The sequence below is a fragment of the Microcebus murinus genome, chromosome 12, assembly GCF_040939455.1.
Source record: "Microcebus murinus isolate Inina chromosome 12, M.murinus_Inina_mat1.0, whole genome shotgun sequence".
Lineage (NCBI taxonomy): Eukaryota > Metazoa > Chordata > Mammalia > Primates > Cheirogaleidae > Microcebus > Microcebus murinus.
In genome coordinates this window covers 51,834,436-51,854,016 of record NC_134115.1, presented here as the reverse complement: position 1 = coordinate 51,854,016, position 19,581 = coordinate 51,834,436, and the positions used below count along the sequence as shown (strand labels likewise).

Sequence of the window (19,581 nt, the reverse complement as noted above, 5' to 3'; positions counted from 1 at the left end):
TTGGGTTATAAGGATTTCTTTTGTAATGCTTGAGTCAGGGTTATAAGTGTGCTCAGATAGTGTTCATTGTACCTGTTAGATATAGGTTTTTGCCCATTCTCACCATCCCTCTACCACCTGATTGATTTCAGTTGAGTTATACTTCCCTCTACGTACATGTGTGCTTAACAGTTACTTCCAATTTAATAGCGAGTACATGTAGTGTTTGTTTTTCCATTCTTTAGATACTTCTCTTAGGAGAATGATCTCCAGTTCCAACCAGATTGTTGCAAAAGGCATTAAGTCATCCTTCTTCATGGCTAAGTAGTACTCCATGGTATAAACAAACACATTTTGTTAATCCATTCATGAATTAAAGAGCACTTAGGTTGATTCCACATCTTTGCAGTTATGAATTGCGTTGTAATAAACATTTGAGTGCCTGTGTCTTTTTAATAAAATGACTTCTTTTCCTTTGGGTAAATACCTACTAATGAGGTTGTTGGATCGAATGGTAGGTCTTTTAGTTCTTTGAGGAATCTCCATACTGTTTTCTATAGAGGTTGTATTAATTTGCAGTCTCACCAACCGTGTATGAGTGGTCCTTTCTCTCTGCGTCCATGCTAGCATCTGTTGTTTTTGAACTTTTTAACAAAAGCCATTCTAACCAGGGTAAGGTGATCTCATTGTGGTTTTAATTTACATTTCTCTGATAATTAGTAATGTTGAGCATTTTCTCATCTGTTTATTGGCCATTTGTCTATCTTCTTTTGAAAAGCTTCTGTTCATATCTTTTGCACACTTTTTATTGGAGTTGTTTGATTTTTTTCTTGCTAATTTGCTTGAGTACTTTGTAGATTTTTGTTATTAGTCCTTTATTGGATGTATAGCTTGTGAATATTTTCTTCCATTCTGTAGGTTGTCTATTTGTTCTGTTGATTATTTCCTTGGCTGTGCAGAAAACTAATTTTAATTTAATCAAGTCCTATGTATTTGTTTTTGTTGTTGCTGTGATTGCCATTAGGATCTTCTTCATAAATTCTTTGCCTAGGCTGATATCTAGAAGAGTTTTCCCAGCATTTTCTTCTAGAGTTCTTATGGTTTCATGCCTTACATTTAAGTCTTTTTTTTTTGATTCTTCAGCTGAAACAGCAGGTGATTTATTGTATACTTGTTACACTCCGCCACAACTGAGAACAGAACTAGTCCAGTATGTCGGGTCCAGGGCAAAGGACCAGTAGAGACTGTTTTGGTATGAGCAAGATGGTTCTCTCAGAGGTGGCCTTGGCAGTCAGATGGTGGTGAAGTTCTAGATCCACTGAGAGGCAAGTTCTAGACAGTAGCATGCAGTCCAACAACTTGTACCAGCGTCTCCGGATGCTGGCATTCCATGTTTTTGATCTTGTAGCCTTCACATGTGCACAAGCAAGCGGTTTACTTGGACCTTTGCCTCATCTTTCTTCTTTTGCGCGTTGGCCTGAAAAGCAGACACGAGAATACACCCCCACCTGTGCATTCGCTTCTTCCTCTACTTGGCTCTCATGGCACGGAGGTTTCTACAAAGATGGCGCTAAGGCCAAGGGCTACATTTAAGTCTTTTATCCATCTTGAATTAATTTTTGTGAGTGGTGAGAGAGATGGATCCTATTTCATTCCTCTGCATGTGGCTATCCAGTTGTCCCAGCACCATTTATTGAATAGGGATTCTTTTCCCTAGTGTGTGTTGTTGTCTGCTTTGTCAAAGATCAGTTGGCTGAATGTGGGTAGTTTTGTGTCTGGGTTTTCTGTTCTTTTCCATTGGTCTATGTCTTTATTTTTTTTTTTTTTTTTTGAGACAGAGTCTCGCTTTGTTGCCCAGGCTAGAGTGAGTGCCGTGGCGTCAGCCTAGCTCACAGCAACCTCAAACTCCTGGGCTCGAGTGATCCTTCTGCCTCAGCCTCCCGGGTAGCTGGGACTACAGGCATGCGCCACCATGCCCGGCTAATTTTTATATATATATATCAGTTGGCCAATTAATTTCTTTCTATTTATAGTAGAGACGGGGTCTCGCTCTTGCTCAGGCTGGTTTCGAACTCCTGACCTTGAGCAATCCGCCCGCCTCGGCCTCCCAAGAGCTAGGATTACAGGCGTGAGCCACAGCGCCCGGCCTATGTCTTTATTTTTGTGCCATTATCATGTTATTTTGGTTACGATGGCCTTGTAATATAGTTTGAAGTTTGGTAATTTGATACTGCCAGATTTGTTTCTTTTGCTTAAGATTGCTTTGGCTACTTGGGCTCTTTGCTGGTTCCAAATGAAGCATAGATTTATTTTTTTTACATCTGTGAAATACAACATTGGTGTTTTGATGGGGGGATTGCATTGAATCTGTAAATCACTTTGGGAAGTATGGCCATTTTAATAATGTTGATTCTGCCAATCCATGAGTATTATATGTTTTTCCATTTGTTTGTATCATCAGCAGTTTATTTCCTTAGTGTTTTCTAGTTCTTTTTGTAGAAATCTTTCACCTCCTTGGTTAAATCTACTCCTAGGTTTTTCTTTTTTTGTAGCTATTGTGAATGGTATTGAGTCTTTGATTTGACTCTCAGCTTGACTGTTATAGGATTGTGTACAGGAATGCTACTGATTTGTGTGCGTTGATTTTGTAACCTGAGACTTTGCAGAATTTATTTATCAATTTCAGGAGTCTTTTGGTGGGATCTTTGGGATTTTCTAGATATAAGATCATATTGTCAGTAAAAATCGATAGTTTGAATTCCTCTTTCCCAATTTGTCTCACTTTTTTTTTTTTTTTTTTTTTTTGAGACATAGTCTCCCTCTGTTGCCAGGCTAGAGTGCCGTGGCATCAGCCTAGCTCACAGCAACCTCAAATTCCTGGGCTCAATCGATCCTCCTGCCTCAACCTCCCAAATAGCTGAGACTACAGACATGCGCCACCATGCCTGGCTAATTTTTTAAATATATTTTTAGTTGGCCAATTGATTTCTTTCTATTTTTAGTAGAGACGAAGTCTTGCTCTAGCTCAGGCTGGTTTCTAACTCCTGACCTTGAGCGATCCTCCCGCCTGACCTCCCGGAGTGCTAGGATTACAGCAGTGAGCCACCACACGGGCTTCTCTTTCCCAATTTGGTTACTCTTAATTTCATTCTCTTACCTGATTGCTCTGGCTAGGACTTCCAGAACTATATTGAATAAATTTCTGACAATGGACATCCTTGTCTTGTTCCAGTTCTTAGTGGGAATGCTTTCAACATTTTCCCATTCAGTATGATGCTGGCTGTGGGTAAAATTAATTGCTTTACTTTTTCCTGCTGAACAGTGTTTGTAATATCAATATTAAGATGGTATAATGTTTGCAGCTCTATTGCAGAACATAGTGAATTGAAACTTTTTTGCATGATCTTACATTTAATCGATTTACTTTGATTACATATGTATATTATATAAAAATATGTATTTTCTATATACTGTAGGCATCAAAGCATTTGAAGTATGAAATTAAATGAATATAAAGTAATTTGAATGCCAAAATGCCCATTAAATTTAACTGTTGAACTTGAAAAAGTATTGGATACTGCTGTGAGTTATGATTTCTCACATCAGCTACCCTACTGAGTATTGGAAAGGAGAAAAAATTATTTCCATGTTCCTTTCAGATTTGCCCCTTCATTTTACAAAGAAGTGTACTGCTTAAATTCATAGTCGTTTGTATCTGCTGCTTCTGCTACTTGTATACATGTTTCTGAGTTTCCAGAGTAGGTGCAAATGGTACCTTGGGGCGTAGAAGAATTTAGTGTCTCTTCCCATATGCCTAACTTAATTCTAGGGACCTGGGCAGTAAATATTATATGATTGAATATAGTTTTAAAAATTGATTTTATTTATTTTCTTCTTCAGGCAAGATATTTGTGTAGATTCTACTTCAACCTTGAGAGAGAACAAGCAACCTGAAGGTTTGGAATTAAAACAAGGTATGAATCAAGTACTTAATTTTTGTGTCAAATTTACCTGAAGAATAGAATCATTTTACCAATAATAAATTTTCACAGTGTTCCAACTCACCTCATGTTATAGATAGGGGAACAGAGTGATTTATTTTGTCCAAGATCAAAAGAGCGAAGAAGACTTTATTTCATGACTCCTTTATTAGAGTGGTTTTATATACCATGTGATGTATAGTTAGTTACCCTAGCACTCTGGGAGGCTGAGGCGGGCGGATTGCTTGAGGTCAGGAGTTTGAAACCAGCCTGAGCAAGAGCGAGACCCCCATCTCTACTATAAATAGAAAGAAATTAATTGGCCAACTAATATATATAGAAAAAAATTAGCCGGGCATGGTGGCGCATGCCTGTAGCCCAGCTACTTGGGCGGCTGAGGCAGGAGGATTGCTTGAGCCCAGGAGTTCGAGGTTGCTGTGAGTTAGGCTGACGCCATGGCACTCACTCTAGCCTGGGCAACAAAATGAGACTTTGTCTCAAAAAAAAAAAAAAAAAAAAGAATGAGTATAGCTGAAGTCTGAACCAGATAGTAAGGAGCTTGCTTGGAGTTACTGAAGAAGAAGCTGAGGTATATCAAGAAATAGAAATCCTGGTAGGCTCAATAAAGGTTTTTCCCTTTTTTTCTAAATGAACTAGTAGTGTCTCTCTGAAACATGCATAACTTTCAAATCTAATACCTCTAACTTATCTTGCATAGCTAGCTCTTCTTGCTCATAGTGAGCTCAATAAAAGCAGAATATAATGCTCCTTGTGAATGCATTGTCATTTTTATGGCATGGCCATCTAAGAAAATTTGTTGAAGCTTATTTAGTACTAAAGTAACCCTTTGTTCAGTAGACCAAAATATAAAGCAGCACTGAATTTTCTTTTTGCTGTTTCAGTATAAAATAAATCTTATCCTGTGACCTATTGTTGGTATATGATACAAGTTATTTAAATCAGATTTTCAGTTTTTTTCAGCTTCTAAAATACTCAAGTATTACGTGAATAATACTCAAGTATTAACTGAATTAAATTGAAATTGGCATTTCATTGTCTAGTACTAGCATTCACCCTGTTGACAAGAAATATCATTTATGGTCTACGGCCATACCACCCTGAACAAGCCCGATCTCGTCTGATCTCGGAAGCCAAGCAGGGTCGGGTCTGGTTAGTATTTGGATGGGAGAAATATCATTTATGAAATGGGGAGTGCTAAGATAATACCAGATTGTACACTGACTTCCACCATACTTTAATAATGGACTAATAAAAGATACTGTCTTTGCTGTGAAAATGTTATTTATATGTAAATATAGTCAATCAGTTGAATGATTGGTACTATAGTAAAATAGAAACTCTTCAGTTAGATATAGTTTCTTTAGTCATTCATTTCAGTCAGAGGGCAGTTGTATAAGAAACATCATTTATACTTTTACCCTTTAGAACAGCAGTGTGTATTTACACATGTGCATGTGCATATATCAATGCAGGCTCACATATTCAAGCTTGAGATCTTAGGTGAATTTCCTGGAAGATTTCAGAGATTGCTGCTTTTCAAATAATAATGGTTTATATACATTTTCTAAGTTGGCCATTTGTGCTATAATTTAAAAAATGAAAATTATTTGTTGAAGTTATTTAATACATAGAAAATATTTTAAAAATATCAAACAAATCCCTATTGTTAATGAGTTATCTCCCTACAGATTTATTTATAAATAAGTTTGCTCAAGACACTATATTTAAATTGTTGCTTTAAAGTTTACAACTTGGAATATGTATAGTTTTGCAAATTATTTTCTTTGTAACTTCAAGAATTAGGTTCTTACGCTTGCATTTCTTCTTGGAAGTTGTCATGAGAAAAAAATTTAAAACTGCACATGAGAAACAGCTGAGTTAAGTTAGGTTGAAAAGTTGAGGTTTATAGTAGTTATTTTAAAATATTTGGAAGACTGTCAAATGGGAGAATGACTAAGTTTGTTTTATATGGCCTCCAAGAAAAAAAATAGGGCCAGTAAAGTTATTACTAGACAAAATCTTATTTATTTTAAATAATTAGAAGTGTCAGAAAATGCAGTAGACTGTCTTCTAAGATATGTGCCTATTGCTGAAGGTGTTCAAATACAGGCTGCATAAACTGCCACTTGGTGGTGCTATTGTAGAGCAGATTTAAGCAATGATTGGGTGTTTGGCTTTGATCTTGAAGTTCCTTTCTAGCTGTTAGGTTTTTCTAGTTGTCAGGTTTTGCATAAGACTGTTGCCTAGTGCATTGTTTGTACTTGGGAAGTGTGCTTAATAACTGTTTTCTTAAATTGTTTAATGGAAGCAGAGTGAAATATATACATTTTTTTTTGTTATCTCTGCATTTTTTATTCTATTGGAAGAAAAGAAAGATGCTTGGTTTAGTATTTAGGTTCTTTAATGGTTGCTTAAAATATGTTCATTTGAATACAGTCATTAAAATAAATAATGTAACCACATAGTAATAAAATGATCAATCAGTAGGACATTGACTAAATCTTTGATTCTTATACATGAGCTTTTTCATGTGAAAATTATTCTTCCTTTTCATTAAAGACATGCAAACACACAAAATACACACACAGACTTTTGCTTTGGCTCAAATCTTAACCATCCTCGCTTAAAAAAAATTGCTTCTTGAGACTGTATTTTGGCCTTCTAGTTCATGAGTTAATGAATATTAGGCAGCTTTAAGAATTATTTTGTTAAAAAGAGCTTCAAGAAGTTGAAAGGCAGACTCTAAATAGGGGGAAGATGTTTAATTGTCTTAGTTGAACTATGGGATAAAAGCTTAGAATGGATATTTTTTATGGGCTTCTTTTAGATGACCAGTGGTCATCAAAGTGTAATTATCACACTCTTCCTAGGTGATGGAAGAAAACACCAGAATTTCTAATGTATACAAACATATATTTGTCTCTTCCTCTTAAAATTTGTGATTATATATATTGTATTATAATAGTACATATTAATTTATAAGTAAATTAAAATGACTAGAGCAAGTTCTTAAAAATGTTTTCACCGTTAGGTTTACGTAGATGATGAAGACTATCATAAAGAATTGCAAGGGGTAGAGAATGTGACATGTTGGACAAAGGTGACAAAGGTTCAGTTAGACAGTTTCAGTTAGTCTTAGAATAAGTTCTGTAGATCTATTGTATAGCATGATAACTTTATAATAATAATGTATTGTATGCTTGAAAATTGCTAAGAGTGTAGATCTTAAGTGTTCTCACTTGAAAAAACAAGTATGTGAGGTGCTGGACATGTTAATTAGCTTGATTTAATCATCTTTTCATACACATATCAAATATCGTGTATATCACAAATATATACAGTTTTGTCAATTATAGCTCAATAAAGCTAGTGAAAATATAAAGAATTGATGGCCATAGGATTTCTTATTTCTAAAAACTTCAATATCACGTAAGAGATTTTGCCATTCTTTAGCAAAGGTATTAAATATAAAACCATGAGACCATTTGAGTGTGGAATAAATGGAAAAACCCAACTAAGTTTTGTTCTTGTTGCTATTGTTGCTATTATTATTGTTCTAACATAATACTACACTGGGAAAAGCAAATATTAGTAAATAGATACTAGAATCAAAAAAATAAAGACATGAATTTGCAGTTAAAAAGGAGTTGAGTTTTGCTGAACAGAATTCACAACTGTAGCTGAAGAAATAAATACAGTTATGAAAAATTACAAGGATATTGAGAAAAATGCTATCAGAGTCTTATTGCTTTATGAAGGAAGAGGATGATCTTCAGCTAATTAAGCAGCGTTTGTAGGCCAATAATTTTAAATGTCTACCACATATGTATTGCTATAGAAATCTCTGGATTGGCAAATGAATTCTGTTGCCTCTTCCTTTGAAGATCTAAATTGCAGGTGTGAATGTTAGAGAGCTGTGGGGAGCCTGAAAAGAAAAGTGTTACAGGGCTGTCTGGAATTGGAAGCAGAGAAGCATAGGTACCACTGATTTGTTTTAAAAGTTTATGTCTAATTCCTTTCTTCCTAACCCTTGATTATCTCCTTGACTGGCTTTAACAAATAAGTATTCACAGAATGCAGCTGCTGAACACAAGCTTAACTTCTTTAAAGGATTTTAGAAAACTTGTTCTGGGTAAATGATGTCCAGTTCAACAATTGGGGAAGAGAGATTGTGGTGTAGCCGTTAGTGAGATTTAAGAATTTACATTTCTTTTTTCATTCCTTTGAGCATTTTCACAAGTTATTACCAGCAATGACACCAAACAGGATCCTCCTCACTTTTTAATTTGTCTCTTTCTATGGGTGGTAGTTGAATGAAAGGGTGAAAATTAAACTTTGTATGGCAAATTAGCCCATACTGTTTTCTGTACCTTTTGAAGGCCCTTCTGTTACTTTTAAATGTAAGATTTTTCTGGATTTAAAAAAAAAAAAGTAAATTGGCAAGATTTTTTTGATGCATAGTGCTCTGTCTTTTTGATTGAGAATGAAATTATGGAACATTTGATTCATTATTTTGAGAGATATATTTATTTCTATGTTCCTTTAAATACCCATTTTAAACATTGTATCCTGTAATGTATTTCATAGGCTTCTAGACATACTCTTACGGCAGCTACTTTGGAGATCACATAGTCTAAACCTTCAACAGATGTTTGAATCTCCTTTGGGACACTGGGTGCTTTTCAGTCCTTACATTGTTGTCCAGTTCATTAGGGAAAAGACCTCTCTACCAAAGTGCTCCTACCAAAGGAAAGACAGTAAATACCAGAGTAATAGTAGACTTAAATTCAGATTTTGCTATCAATTTCTGAACTTCTACTACACACCACATCATAGTATATGATTTAATTAGCAGTTTTCTGCTACGTCATATAGTGGACACATATTGAGCTTACAGATATCTAAAACTTTTATTATTGTTTTTAATGGAAACCATTTGTGGGGAGCAGCTTGAGATTTATAGAAAAATTGAGCAAGAAGTACACAGAGTTCTCATACACTTGCTCACCACCTCTCTTCTAGTGAATCAATTAATATATTATTTTTAACTAAACTCTATGGTTTACATTAGGTGTTACCTTTGTGTTATGCATCCTGTGGGTTTTGATAATTGTATAGTGATATATATCAAGTATTATGATATCATAAAGATATCCTACAGATATAGTTTTACTAACTTAAAAAATACTCTGTATCCCACCTGTTCTTCTGTCTCCTGATGTCCCCAAAATGTTTACTAAACACTAATCTTTTTACTGTCTCTAGTTTTGCCTTTCCTGGATCTCATATACCTGGAATCATACAGTATGTAGCCTTTTCAGATTATTTTCTCTCACTTGCATTGGAAGTTCCTCCATGTCTTTTTGTGGCTTGATAGCTCATTTCTTTTTATTGCTGAATATTGTATGGGTATATAGCAGTTTGTTTATTATTCATTTACCTATCGAAGGACATCTTGGTTGCTTCCGCATTTGGGCAATTATGAAAATAAACTTAGTGGGCAAGTTTTTGTGTGGATGTAAATTTACAACTCTTTTGGGTAAATACTAAGTTTAGTTTTGTAAGAAATTGCCAAACTCTATTCCAAAGAATCTGTACCATTTTGTGTTCCCACCATCAATGAATGAGACTTCCTTTTGCTTCACATCCTTACCAGCATTTGGTGGTGTCAGTATTTTGGATTTTAGTCACTCTAATTGGTGTGTAATTGGTCTCTTTTTGGCTTCATTTGCAATTCCCTAATGACATATAATGTTGAACATCTTTTCATATACTTATTTGCCATTTGTATGTCTTTGGTGAGTTATCTTTTCAGATCTTTTGTCCATCTTTTTGTCTATTTTTATTGTTTTAAGAATTTTTTAATGTATTTTGGATACGAGTCCTTTATCAGATGTGTTTTGCAAATATTTTCTCCCAATTTGTGGCTTGTCTTTTTATTCTCTTTATTCACTCATATTTAACATACACTTCTAGGACTATGCTTCCTACATATTACATTTATTCAGGTGAGACCTGCAAGGTCTCAATAAATTATTTAAGCGACCTACAAGAAGAAGATACATTCAGCCTGAACCAGTATCCTAGTCTGTGAAACTTCTGTGGTCATTCTGGATCTTTCAAGTTCTGGGAAATTGTATAGAATGTGTAAGCGTATAGGTTTTAGAAATGTACTTGGGTTTGAATTCTGGTTTTGTCTCTTTAGCTGTGTGAACTAGGGCAAGTGACTTTCTATTCCTCAGCTTCCTCACTTATAAAATGGGGATAATAAATATGAATGCCTGTTTCATTATATTGGTATAAGGATTGAATGAGACAATACATACAAATTGCTTTAAAGAAGCATAATAAATATTAGCTCTTGTTATAATTATTTCTATTATTGTCATTATTATTGTCATTATTATTTTCTGCCTTATCAGCTCAATATCATCCTGGCGTTTCTTTTTTTTTTAGACAGAGTCTCACTCTGTTGCCTGGGCGTCAGCCTAGCTCACAGCAACCTCAAACTCTTGGGCTCAAGCAATTCTTCTGCCTCAGCCTCCCAAGTAGGTGGGACTACAGGCATGCGCCACCATGCCAGGCTAATTTTTTATATATAATTTTAGTTGGCCAATTAATTTCTTTCTATTTTTAGTAGAGACGAGGTCTCACTCTTGCTCAGGCTGGTTTCGAACTCCTGACCTTGAGCGATCCACCCGCCTTGGCCTCCCAGAGTGCTAGGATTATAGGCGTGAGCCCCCACGCCCCGTCCATCCTGGTTGTTTCTACTTTGTAAAAAGGTCTCTGTGTATTGAATTATATTCTGCCTTTATGTAACTTGTACTCATTGGTCCTTCTGTGCCCTTTGGATTATAGAAAATGAGTTAAATACTTCTTCCAAATGGTATCTCTTCAAATTTTGAAGTTGATCTCTTCATCCAACAAACTTATTGTTTTGTACTAGGCACTAGGGATAGGAAGATAAAGAACTTACATAATAAAGGAAAATAGATGTATAAATAAATTTTTCATATCCACTTGTATCTGAACCTATGTATTCCCCTTATCCCTGTTAAAATGGATGAACTCTCCATGCTGCCAAGACGAGTCCCTCTGTATACTGATCTTTTGGTACCTGCACCTGTTTCATCTCTACCTAATCAAGGTTCTTCTGCCAGCCGCATTTTACAGCATTGATTATTCCCCCTTTCTTGATGTCTTCCCTCGCTCTTCCTGACTTCTAAAGGGCGAATGCCCCAGGACTTATTCTTTGGACTTTTTTCTACACTACGTAGGTGGTCATCCTATGTCATTCCAAGATTGGCAACTATTAATTTATTTCTACAATTCAGACTTCTTTCCAACACTTGTATATCCAGTTTACTTAATAGATGTCCAGTAAGCGTCTTAAAGCTAACATGTCTTAGAATAAATTCTAGATCCTTTTCTGACTCCCTTTCAAAAAGAAGCAATAAATAACAACAACAACAAAAAACCAAAACCTTGCTTCTACAGTCTTCCCCATCTTAATAAATAGTAGTTACATTCTTCTGAGTGTCCAGGGCAAGAACCTTGGAATCATTTTTGAGTCTATTTCTTCATCTCCATCATGAAAAATGGAGCAAATTGTATTAGCTCTGCTTTCAAAATATTTTTTTTTTTTTTGAGACAGAGTCTCGCTTTGTTGCCCATGCTAGAGTGAGTGCCCTGGCGTCAGCCTTGCTCACAGCAACCTCAAACTCCTGGGTTCAAGCGATCCTTCTGCCTCAGCCTCCCAAGTAGCTGGGACTATAGGCATGCGCCACCATGCCCGGCTAATTTTTTCTATATATATTAGTTGGCCAATTAATTTATTTCTATTTATAGTAGAGACGGGGTCTCACTCTTGCTCAGGCTGGTTTTGAACTCCTGACCTTGAGCAATCCGCCCACCTCGGCCTCCCAGAGTGCTAGGATTACAGGCGTGAGCCACCGCGCCCAGCCTGCTTTCAAAATATTTAGAGTCCAATTAATTCACACCTCTTTTTAGCCATATCATTTCCACATAGCAGTCTGGATGATTATTTTAAGTTGTAAGAATGGTCATGTCTTTTTTTTTTTTTTTTTAATCAAAGCCTTCTAAGAGCTTCTCATCTCCAAACAAAATCTGGAAGTCCTTCCTTCCTATATATCCTTAATCTGATAATCTATATATCCTTATATTAATCTGATGTGACCTGTTACTCTCCTTGCTCACTCTGTTCTTGCCTCCTTGCTTTCCTTTCTTTGAATCCAAGGAAGCACTCAAAAAGCTTTGCTTTTTGCTGTTTCTTCTGCCTGCCTGTTCCTTCCCCAGGTAACCAGATGGGTCTTCCACACATCATTTAGATACCTGATCATATATTACCTGATTTGTCTAAACTAGTTGGCACTACTTTGTTTTTTTTCCCCAGAGCTCATAAACCTCCTAATAAACCTAGAATTTTATTGGGAATTGGTGTCAAGTTTACTGTACTGTAGTCTTGTAAAAGTCACCTTTTGAAAACTAGAACTATGTCACTCTATCGTGTGTCTAGTTCACAGCCTATCTCAGAATATAAATGGAAGTTTGTCAGTTGTAGCTGAAAGTTTTAATACGTGTGATCCAATATGTTCAAATCTGAGATTTAAACTCATTTATACCAGTAGTGTACTCTTATTTAGGTCAAATTGCTTGTTTTTCTTTTGAGACCAAACATCTCTAAATCTATGAAGCCTGCCCTAACCTACTTCTGCTCACCTCTCTTCTTCTCTCAGAACTCTTTGCATGGAGTTGATTATCACCTACTACATACCACTATTGCTTGTTCATTTACTTCTGTTTATCAATAATTGTTTTCAATTCAGCAAACATTCAGGAGTGCCTAAATATTAGTTTGATGTGGCCTCTACCCTCGTGTGTCTTCCCATTCTGTGATATTTCTGTTTGTTTACATGTAGGGGCTTCTTTAAATGGAGAGCTTCTTTAGTGCAATGGATTATGTCTTAGGTTCCTTTAAGTCTTCAGTGCTAGTCCATAGTAGGTACTAAGTAAATTATTTTGAATGAGTGAAGGAGATGGATGAATGAATTAAAGAATTCTTTTTTTTTTTCTTCAGTGCTTTTTTTTTTTTTTTTTGAGACAGAGTCTCGCTTTGTTGCCCAGGCTAGAGTGAATGCCGTGACGTCAGCCTAGCTCACAGCAACTTACAACTCCTGGGCTTAAGCAATCCTTCTGCCTCAGCCTCCTGAGTGGCTGGGACTACAGGTATACACCACCATGCCCAGCTAATTTTTTCTATATATATTAGTTGGCCAATTACTTTTTTTCTATTTATAGTAGAGACGGGGTCTTGCTCTTGCTCAGGCTGGTTTCGAACTCCTGACCTCAAGCAATCCGCCCGCCTCGGCCTCCCAGAGTGCTAGGATTACAGGCGTGAGCCACCGCGCACGGCCTTGAATGAAAGAATTCTTTCCTCCTGTTTACCCTGTCCAGTATTTACATTATTCTTAATAGAGAAAATGGAAGCAAAGGAGAGTATTAATTTCTTTCACTTATTATTAATATTATTCTAATGCCTACCCCAAAAAACAGATTGCTCCCAAGCTTATTTTTCTTTCTAGTGATGTAATCTTAATAAAACTCAGTCATTTCATTTGTGTTTTGTTTCCTTAGTCTTTAGCTTTGTTTTTATTACTGTGTAGATTCATACAAAGATTTTATATTAATGATTATTTGCTCTTTTTAAATAACGATTCTTCTTTGGCTTACATTTCTTTAGTTATTTCCTCATTTGGTTAATTAATGTTTGCATAGAGTTTTATATTGAGCTTCTTTCCATACTCTGGAATTATCCTTCCCTATGAAATATTACACCTTTTCTCTGATCATTCTGAAAACATACAGAATACTTTTTGCTGTGATTTCCACCTTTACTATCATAAACTGAAAGTTGACGTAGTTATTTTGTCCTGAAGGTCCCACTGCTTCCTTTTCGCATATTTTCTCTTATGGAAAGAATTAGGGTGAAACTGAAAGTTTTCATTATTTTTTTCTACTTCTTCAATCAAAGTATTTCTAGTTTTAGGGTAGGATTTCTATATATTTAATGAAATACACTGCCACTTTTTTGCATACTGATGACTGGCTGTTTACTATGAGTATATAAAAGTTACATTTACATTATCTAAAATTAGAGTAAAGTTTTTAGTATCTCTTTCTAAGCTTATATTTATTTATTTTATTTTATTTATTTATTTTAGCATATTATGGGGTACAAGTGTTAAGGTTACATATATTGCCCATGCCCCCCTCCCCCTTCGAGTAAGAGCTTCAAGCATGTCCATCCCCCAAACGTTGCACATCTTACTCGTTTGGTTGTATATGCCCATCCCCTTCTCCCCCCTTCTAAGCTTATGTTTAAATAAGCAAAAGAAATGCCACAGGAAACATGATAGTTTGTGAAGTGGATAATGAGTTTGAGTACAACTTCTCTGAATGGGTGGATTGTGGAGCACTGAGATGTTATTAGTAGAAGCTTTAAGTGTATTGTTGTTTTGAATTAGTGAGTTCCAGAAGATCTTTGAATTCTCAACTCCAATGCTTGGAAATAGAAGTACTGAGACAGCTATTCTGCTTTCATTCCCTCTCCTTTGGGTGTCTTCATATTTCTTCCTAGACTTTGCTAAAAAACTTTCTATTAGAAGTCTGTTTAATCAATTGGTAGGAAAAATGATAAATGACATTTTAAAAGATTTTCTGGTTACTTTCAGTTACTAGAGGAAAGATTATAGTTAGAAATCTCGGATATCAAGCTGTTCTTGTGTACCCTAGATGAGGCTAAAAATACTCATTTATCTGATCCCTTGGTAAAAGAGTGGCAGGGAGTACAGTCATAGCTCGCTGCAGCCTTCAACTGGCCTCAGTGGTCCTCTTGGTTCAGCCTCCCAAAGGGATTACAGGTTATAGCCATGAGCCACTGCTCCTGGCTCCTATTGTGCTTTTTATCCTAGAATGATGATATCTTTAGAGACAATAATTTTGGATACTGCTCTTTTATGTATTCTCATTTTTGTATTTTATTGTTAGGCTCACATATTTGTGTACTGAGCTTAGGTCTGGCACTTTACCTTTGTCCATTCTGTCCCTCACACTTAAAGTTTCCTCCTCTGTTAATATAACCTATTAGATTTTACTCATTCTTAAAGACCAATCTCATATCACATGTCTGTGAAGATCTCTTTGACTTTTCCCTGTTGCCTTGTACACTCTGAAATTCTGTTAATACTTTTATATTGCATGATTTGTCACTTTAAAGTATTATGTCCATACTTCAAGAATACCATAAGACCATGAAGGCAAAACCTGTGTCTTAATCGTGGCACAAATATTTCTTCACCCTGCGTATGCCATTTTGTAACCTGTGGCCTTTGTATAAGTACCGCTGTGGCATATGTAATAGATACTGAGTGAATATTTATTGATTCTTGGAGTAATGTCTGAATAATAAATTAGTGGTTTTTTAAAAGTTAAGATTACAAGCTTGTAGTTATGTTATTTGGAAGTTTTTGGTGGTGGTTCAGTAGAATACTAGACAGATTTTCTCTACTGAATCATTTGCATTTCCTTCTTTACCAGTGGCAATCAGTTTTGCCATGATTAAAATTTGAAAATGGTCAACCTGAAGCACTTAAATCTAAATCCATTGCTTAATATGCTACGTGGGGGGAAAAAAGCCAAGTTCTGTTAGTTTTCCTAAGAGGAAGATTGAAGGCCACTGCAGAAAGATTATTTTTATACCTTAATTGTTTCCTTTTCAGAAAATAAAATATTGGTTTCTTGGAAAAGTGGGAACTCACTAAAACCATTAAAAGTTACCAAGCCAACTTTCTGCAGATAGAATACATTAGAAGTATACTCTTGGCCGGATGCTGGGGCTCATGCCTGTAATCCTAGCACTCTGGGAGGCCGAGGTGAGAGGATCGTTCAAAGTCAGGAGTTTAAGACCAGCCTGATCAAGAGCGAGACCCTGTCTCTACTAAAAGTAGAAAGAAATTAGCTGGACAACTAAAAATATAGAAAAAATTAGCCAGGGATGGTGGCGCATGCCTGTAGTCCCAGCTACTCTGGAGGCTGAGGCAGGATTGCTTGAGCCCAGGAGTTTGAGGTTGCTGTGAGCTAAGCTGAAATCAAGGCACTCTAGCCTGGGCAACAGAGTGAGAGAGACACTGTCTTAAAAAAAAAATAAGTATATTCTACTTTATGTTATGTTATGTTATGTTATTTTACTTTATTGAGACAGAGTCTCACTTTGTTGCCCAGGCTAGAGTGAGTGCCGTGGCGTCAGCCTAGCTCATAGCAATCTCAAACTCCTGGGCTCAAGCGATCCTCCTGCATCAGCCTCCGGAGTAGCTGCGACTACAGGCATTGGCCACCATGCCCGGCTAATATTTTTTTTTCTCTATATATTAGTTGGCCAATTAATTTCTTTCTATTCTTGGTAGAGACGGGGTCTCACTCTTGCTCAGGCTGGTTTTGAACTCCTGACCTTGAGCAATCCGCCCGCCTCGGCCTTCCAGAGTGCTAGGATTATAGGCATGAGCCACTGCGCCCGGCCCAAAGTATATTCTTTATAACTTAAAATTTAGTAAAACCAAAATTATCTGGTGTCTACAAAAAGAAATCTGTGGAGGCATAGAGCATTGTTGTTCAGTATATCATGGACTTTGTTACTAATGAGAGGTTCTAGCAGATCAGTAACACTGGGGAGGCCTTGGAGAGTTTAGACTCGGAATTGAGATGGAAGGGTGGTGAAATATGTCATTCTAGATGGCATAACCACTGATTGTGTATACCTTAAAATCAGGTAGAAAAAACTAGTTTAAAATAAGTAAAATAGTTTAACCCTTTTAATAACCAGCTTTATGATTGCCTGATAGGAATGTTTGATTTTGGTTTTTGCCTGTTTTGCAGGATGTGTGTGTATATAGAAAGAAAGTAGGAACATTACCTCTCATGTAGTCATTTCCATTTTCAACAATTATCTACCTATGGCTAATCTTTTTTCATCTATACCTCAGCCTTCTGTACACCACTAAATTAAAATAATTCCTAAACATCTTCATTTGTAAATATTTCGGTAGTATGTATCTGTTATATATAAGGGATCTCTTTCTATTTTTTTGGTCTTGTTTTAGAGATAAGATCTCTGCCCAGGCTACAGTGCAGTGGCATCATCATAGCTCACTGCAAACTCAAATACTCCCAGGCTCGAGTGATTCTCCTGCTTCTGCTTCCTGAGTAGCTGGGACTCCAGATTCATATTACCACACCCAACCAATATTTAAATTTTTTGTAGTGATGGGGTCTCACTTGTTGCTCAGATTGGTCTTGAATTCCTGGCCGAAAGCTATCCTCCCATTGTAGCCTCCCAAAGTTCGGGGGTTACTGGTGTGTACCACCTCACCCTGCCAAGAGATCTTTTTAAAAAATATAATATCTTTAAAAATAACAATAGTTTCTAAATATGAGATACTTAGAAAGTGTTCAGATTTAACCTAGTTGTAGTCAGAGGTGGTATTTTGATATTAAGATTATCTGGTTCAGGTGTTGTCAGCCTTATACCTAATGGTTTTGGTAGCTATTGATTGTTGTCTAGATCCGTTATTTCATTAGGGGTTTCAGGATAGTGTTATCTTTTTTTTAATCCTCAGATAACTAATGTTCAGTTTTTCCTGATTGTCTTATAGATTATTTTATACATTGTCTTATATTTTTTAAGCTGTTTGTATGAATCAGGATCCAGATAAGTTCTCTGCATTGCAATTGGTTTGTTCTAATTAGCTTTTTAATCTATATGTTCTTCCTCCTACTCCTTCCCTCCTTCTCTTTGCAGTTTATTTTATTTTATTTTATTTTAGTTTATTTTTTGAGACACAGTCTCACTTTGTTGCCCAGGCTAGAGTGCTGTGGTGTCAGCCTAGCTCACAACAACCTCAAACTCCTGGGCTCAGGCAATCCTTCTGCCTCAGCCTCCAGAATAGCTAGGACTGTAGGCATGCGCCACCATGCCCGGCTAATTTTTTCTATATATTTTTAGCTGTCCAAGTAATTTCTTTCTATTTTTAGTAGAAACAGGGTCTCACTCTTACTCAGGCTGGTCTCGAACTCCTGAGCTCAAAGGATCCAATCAACCGTCTTGGCCTCCCGGAGTGCTAGGATTATAGGTGTGAGCCACCACGCCCAGCCTGCAGTTTATTTCTTGAAGAGACTACTAGGTTGGTTATTCTGTAAAGGTTTCCAGTTTGGATTTTGCTGATTGCATCCCAGTGTTTCATTTAACATTTTTTTGTCTCCTATATTTTCCATGGTAGTAGTATTTTCCATTGGTAGTATATTTTCCATTGGTAGTAGATTTAGAGTCTTGATCAGATTTGGGTTCAAGTTTTTGGCAAGAATCTTTAGAAGCAATGTTATGTACTTCCATGAGGAAGTACATAATGTATCATTGCTTCTCTTTTTTGTGATCAAGTTAGTAGCCATTGAGATTGTATATTGTACACAGTGACTGATGAGAATACTCTGGATTCCCTGAAACTAGTTATTGTAACGCCTTTGCTGGTGGTAATCTAATTCTTTTCTGTGGAGACTTTTAGAATTTTTTTTTTTTACCCTTGAATTCTGTTTCACAGGATGTGTGTCTCAGGTGTGATGCTCTTGCACTTGGCAAGCTCTTTCAGGCTGAAGACCTTCTTCACCTCATATCAGTTTTCATCTAGATCAATTTTCTTATATCTTTATTTTCCTTCTCCTCTGCCTCTCTTCTTGCTTTCTAGTTTATTCTATCACTTTATTCATAAAGTCCCTGCTCAAATGTTACCTTGTCAGATCACAGTGATAACTCTCAGTGAAAGCATATTCCTACTACTATTTTCTTATCCTGCTTTATTTTTCTTCATTGCATTTGACATTTTTATGTATTTTTAGTCTCTCTTCTGTGACTTAAGTGTAAGGCAGGGAGTTTTTTGTTCCCTTTTGTTTTCCTCAGTGCTTAAAACAGTGTCTTGTACATAGTAGGTGCACAGTAATATTTGTTGAATTAATTATATTAGGTTGATGTTGGATTTTATAAGTTGTTCATCGTATCTTTTTTACTGCATATTTTTAAAAATGTTTCTTCATTTTGAGAGATTTCTGTAACATTTTCTCTCAGCAACCATTGCATGTGTGCTTTTGATAACTGCATTTTTAAATTCTAACAGTTCTTGTTCTGTGGCTTTTTGTCATTGCACCCTATACTTGTTTTATGGCTGCAATGTCCACTTCAGTCTCTCTAATAAAGATATTAAGTAGACTCTCTTCCTCCCCTTCCCCCAATGGATTATCTTCTGATTCTTGAATTTTCTTTATTTCTTCCTTAGTTTATCTTAGTCCTTCATTTATTTTAGCTGGGTTTTTCTTGTAGCTGGTTTGAGTTTTTTTCAGCAGCTGTTCAGATATGTTTCTCTAACAGATCTCTTTCTTTCATGTAAAATGGATGATGGAGTAGGCTTCTTCATAGAGTGCAGAGTGCTTGGACATGAGGCAGGGGAAAGGGAGGGAAAGAAGGAGTTCATTTGGCTCA

General features: G+C 36.2%; 1 protein-coding gene across 2 annotated transcripts in view; it reads left to right on the top strand.

Moving 5' to 3' along the window:
- The window catches only part of CAAP1 (caspase activity and apoptosis inhibitor 1), a 60,295-nt gene that overhangs the window by 32,046 nt on the left and 8,668 nt on the right, over positions 1–19,581 (top strand). For both annotated transcript variants that reach the window (XM_076008779.1, XM_012764378.2), the window contains exon 5: positions 3,880–3,953. In XM_076008779.1, the coding sequence (XP_075864894.1) occupies positions 3,880–3,953 (74 nt within the window). The remainder of the gene's footprint in view (positions 1–3,879; positions 3,954–19,581) is intronic.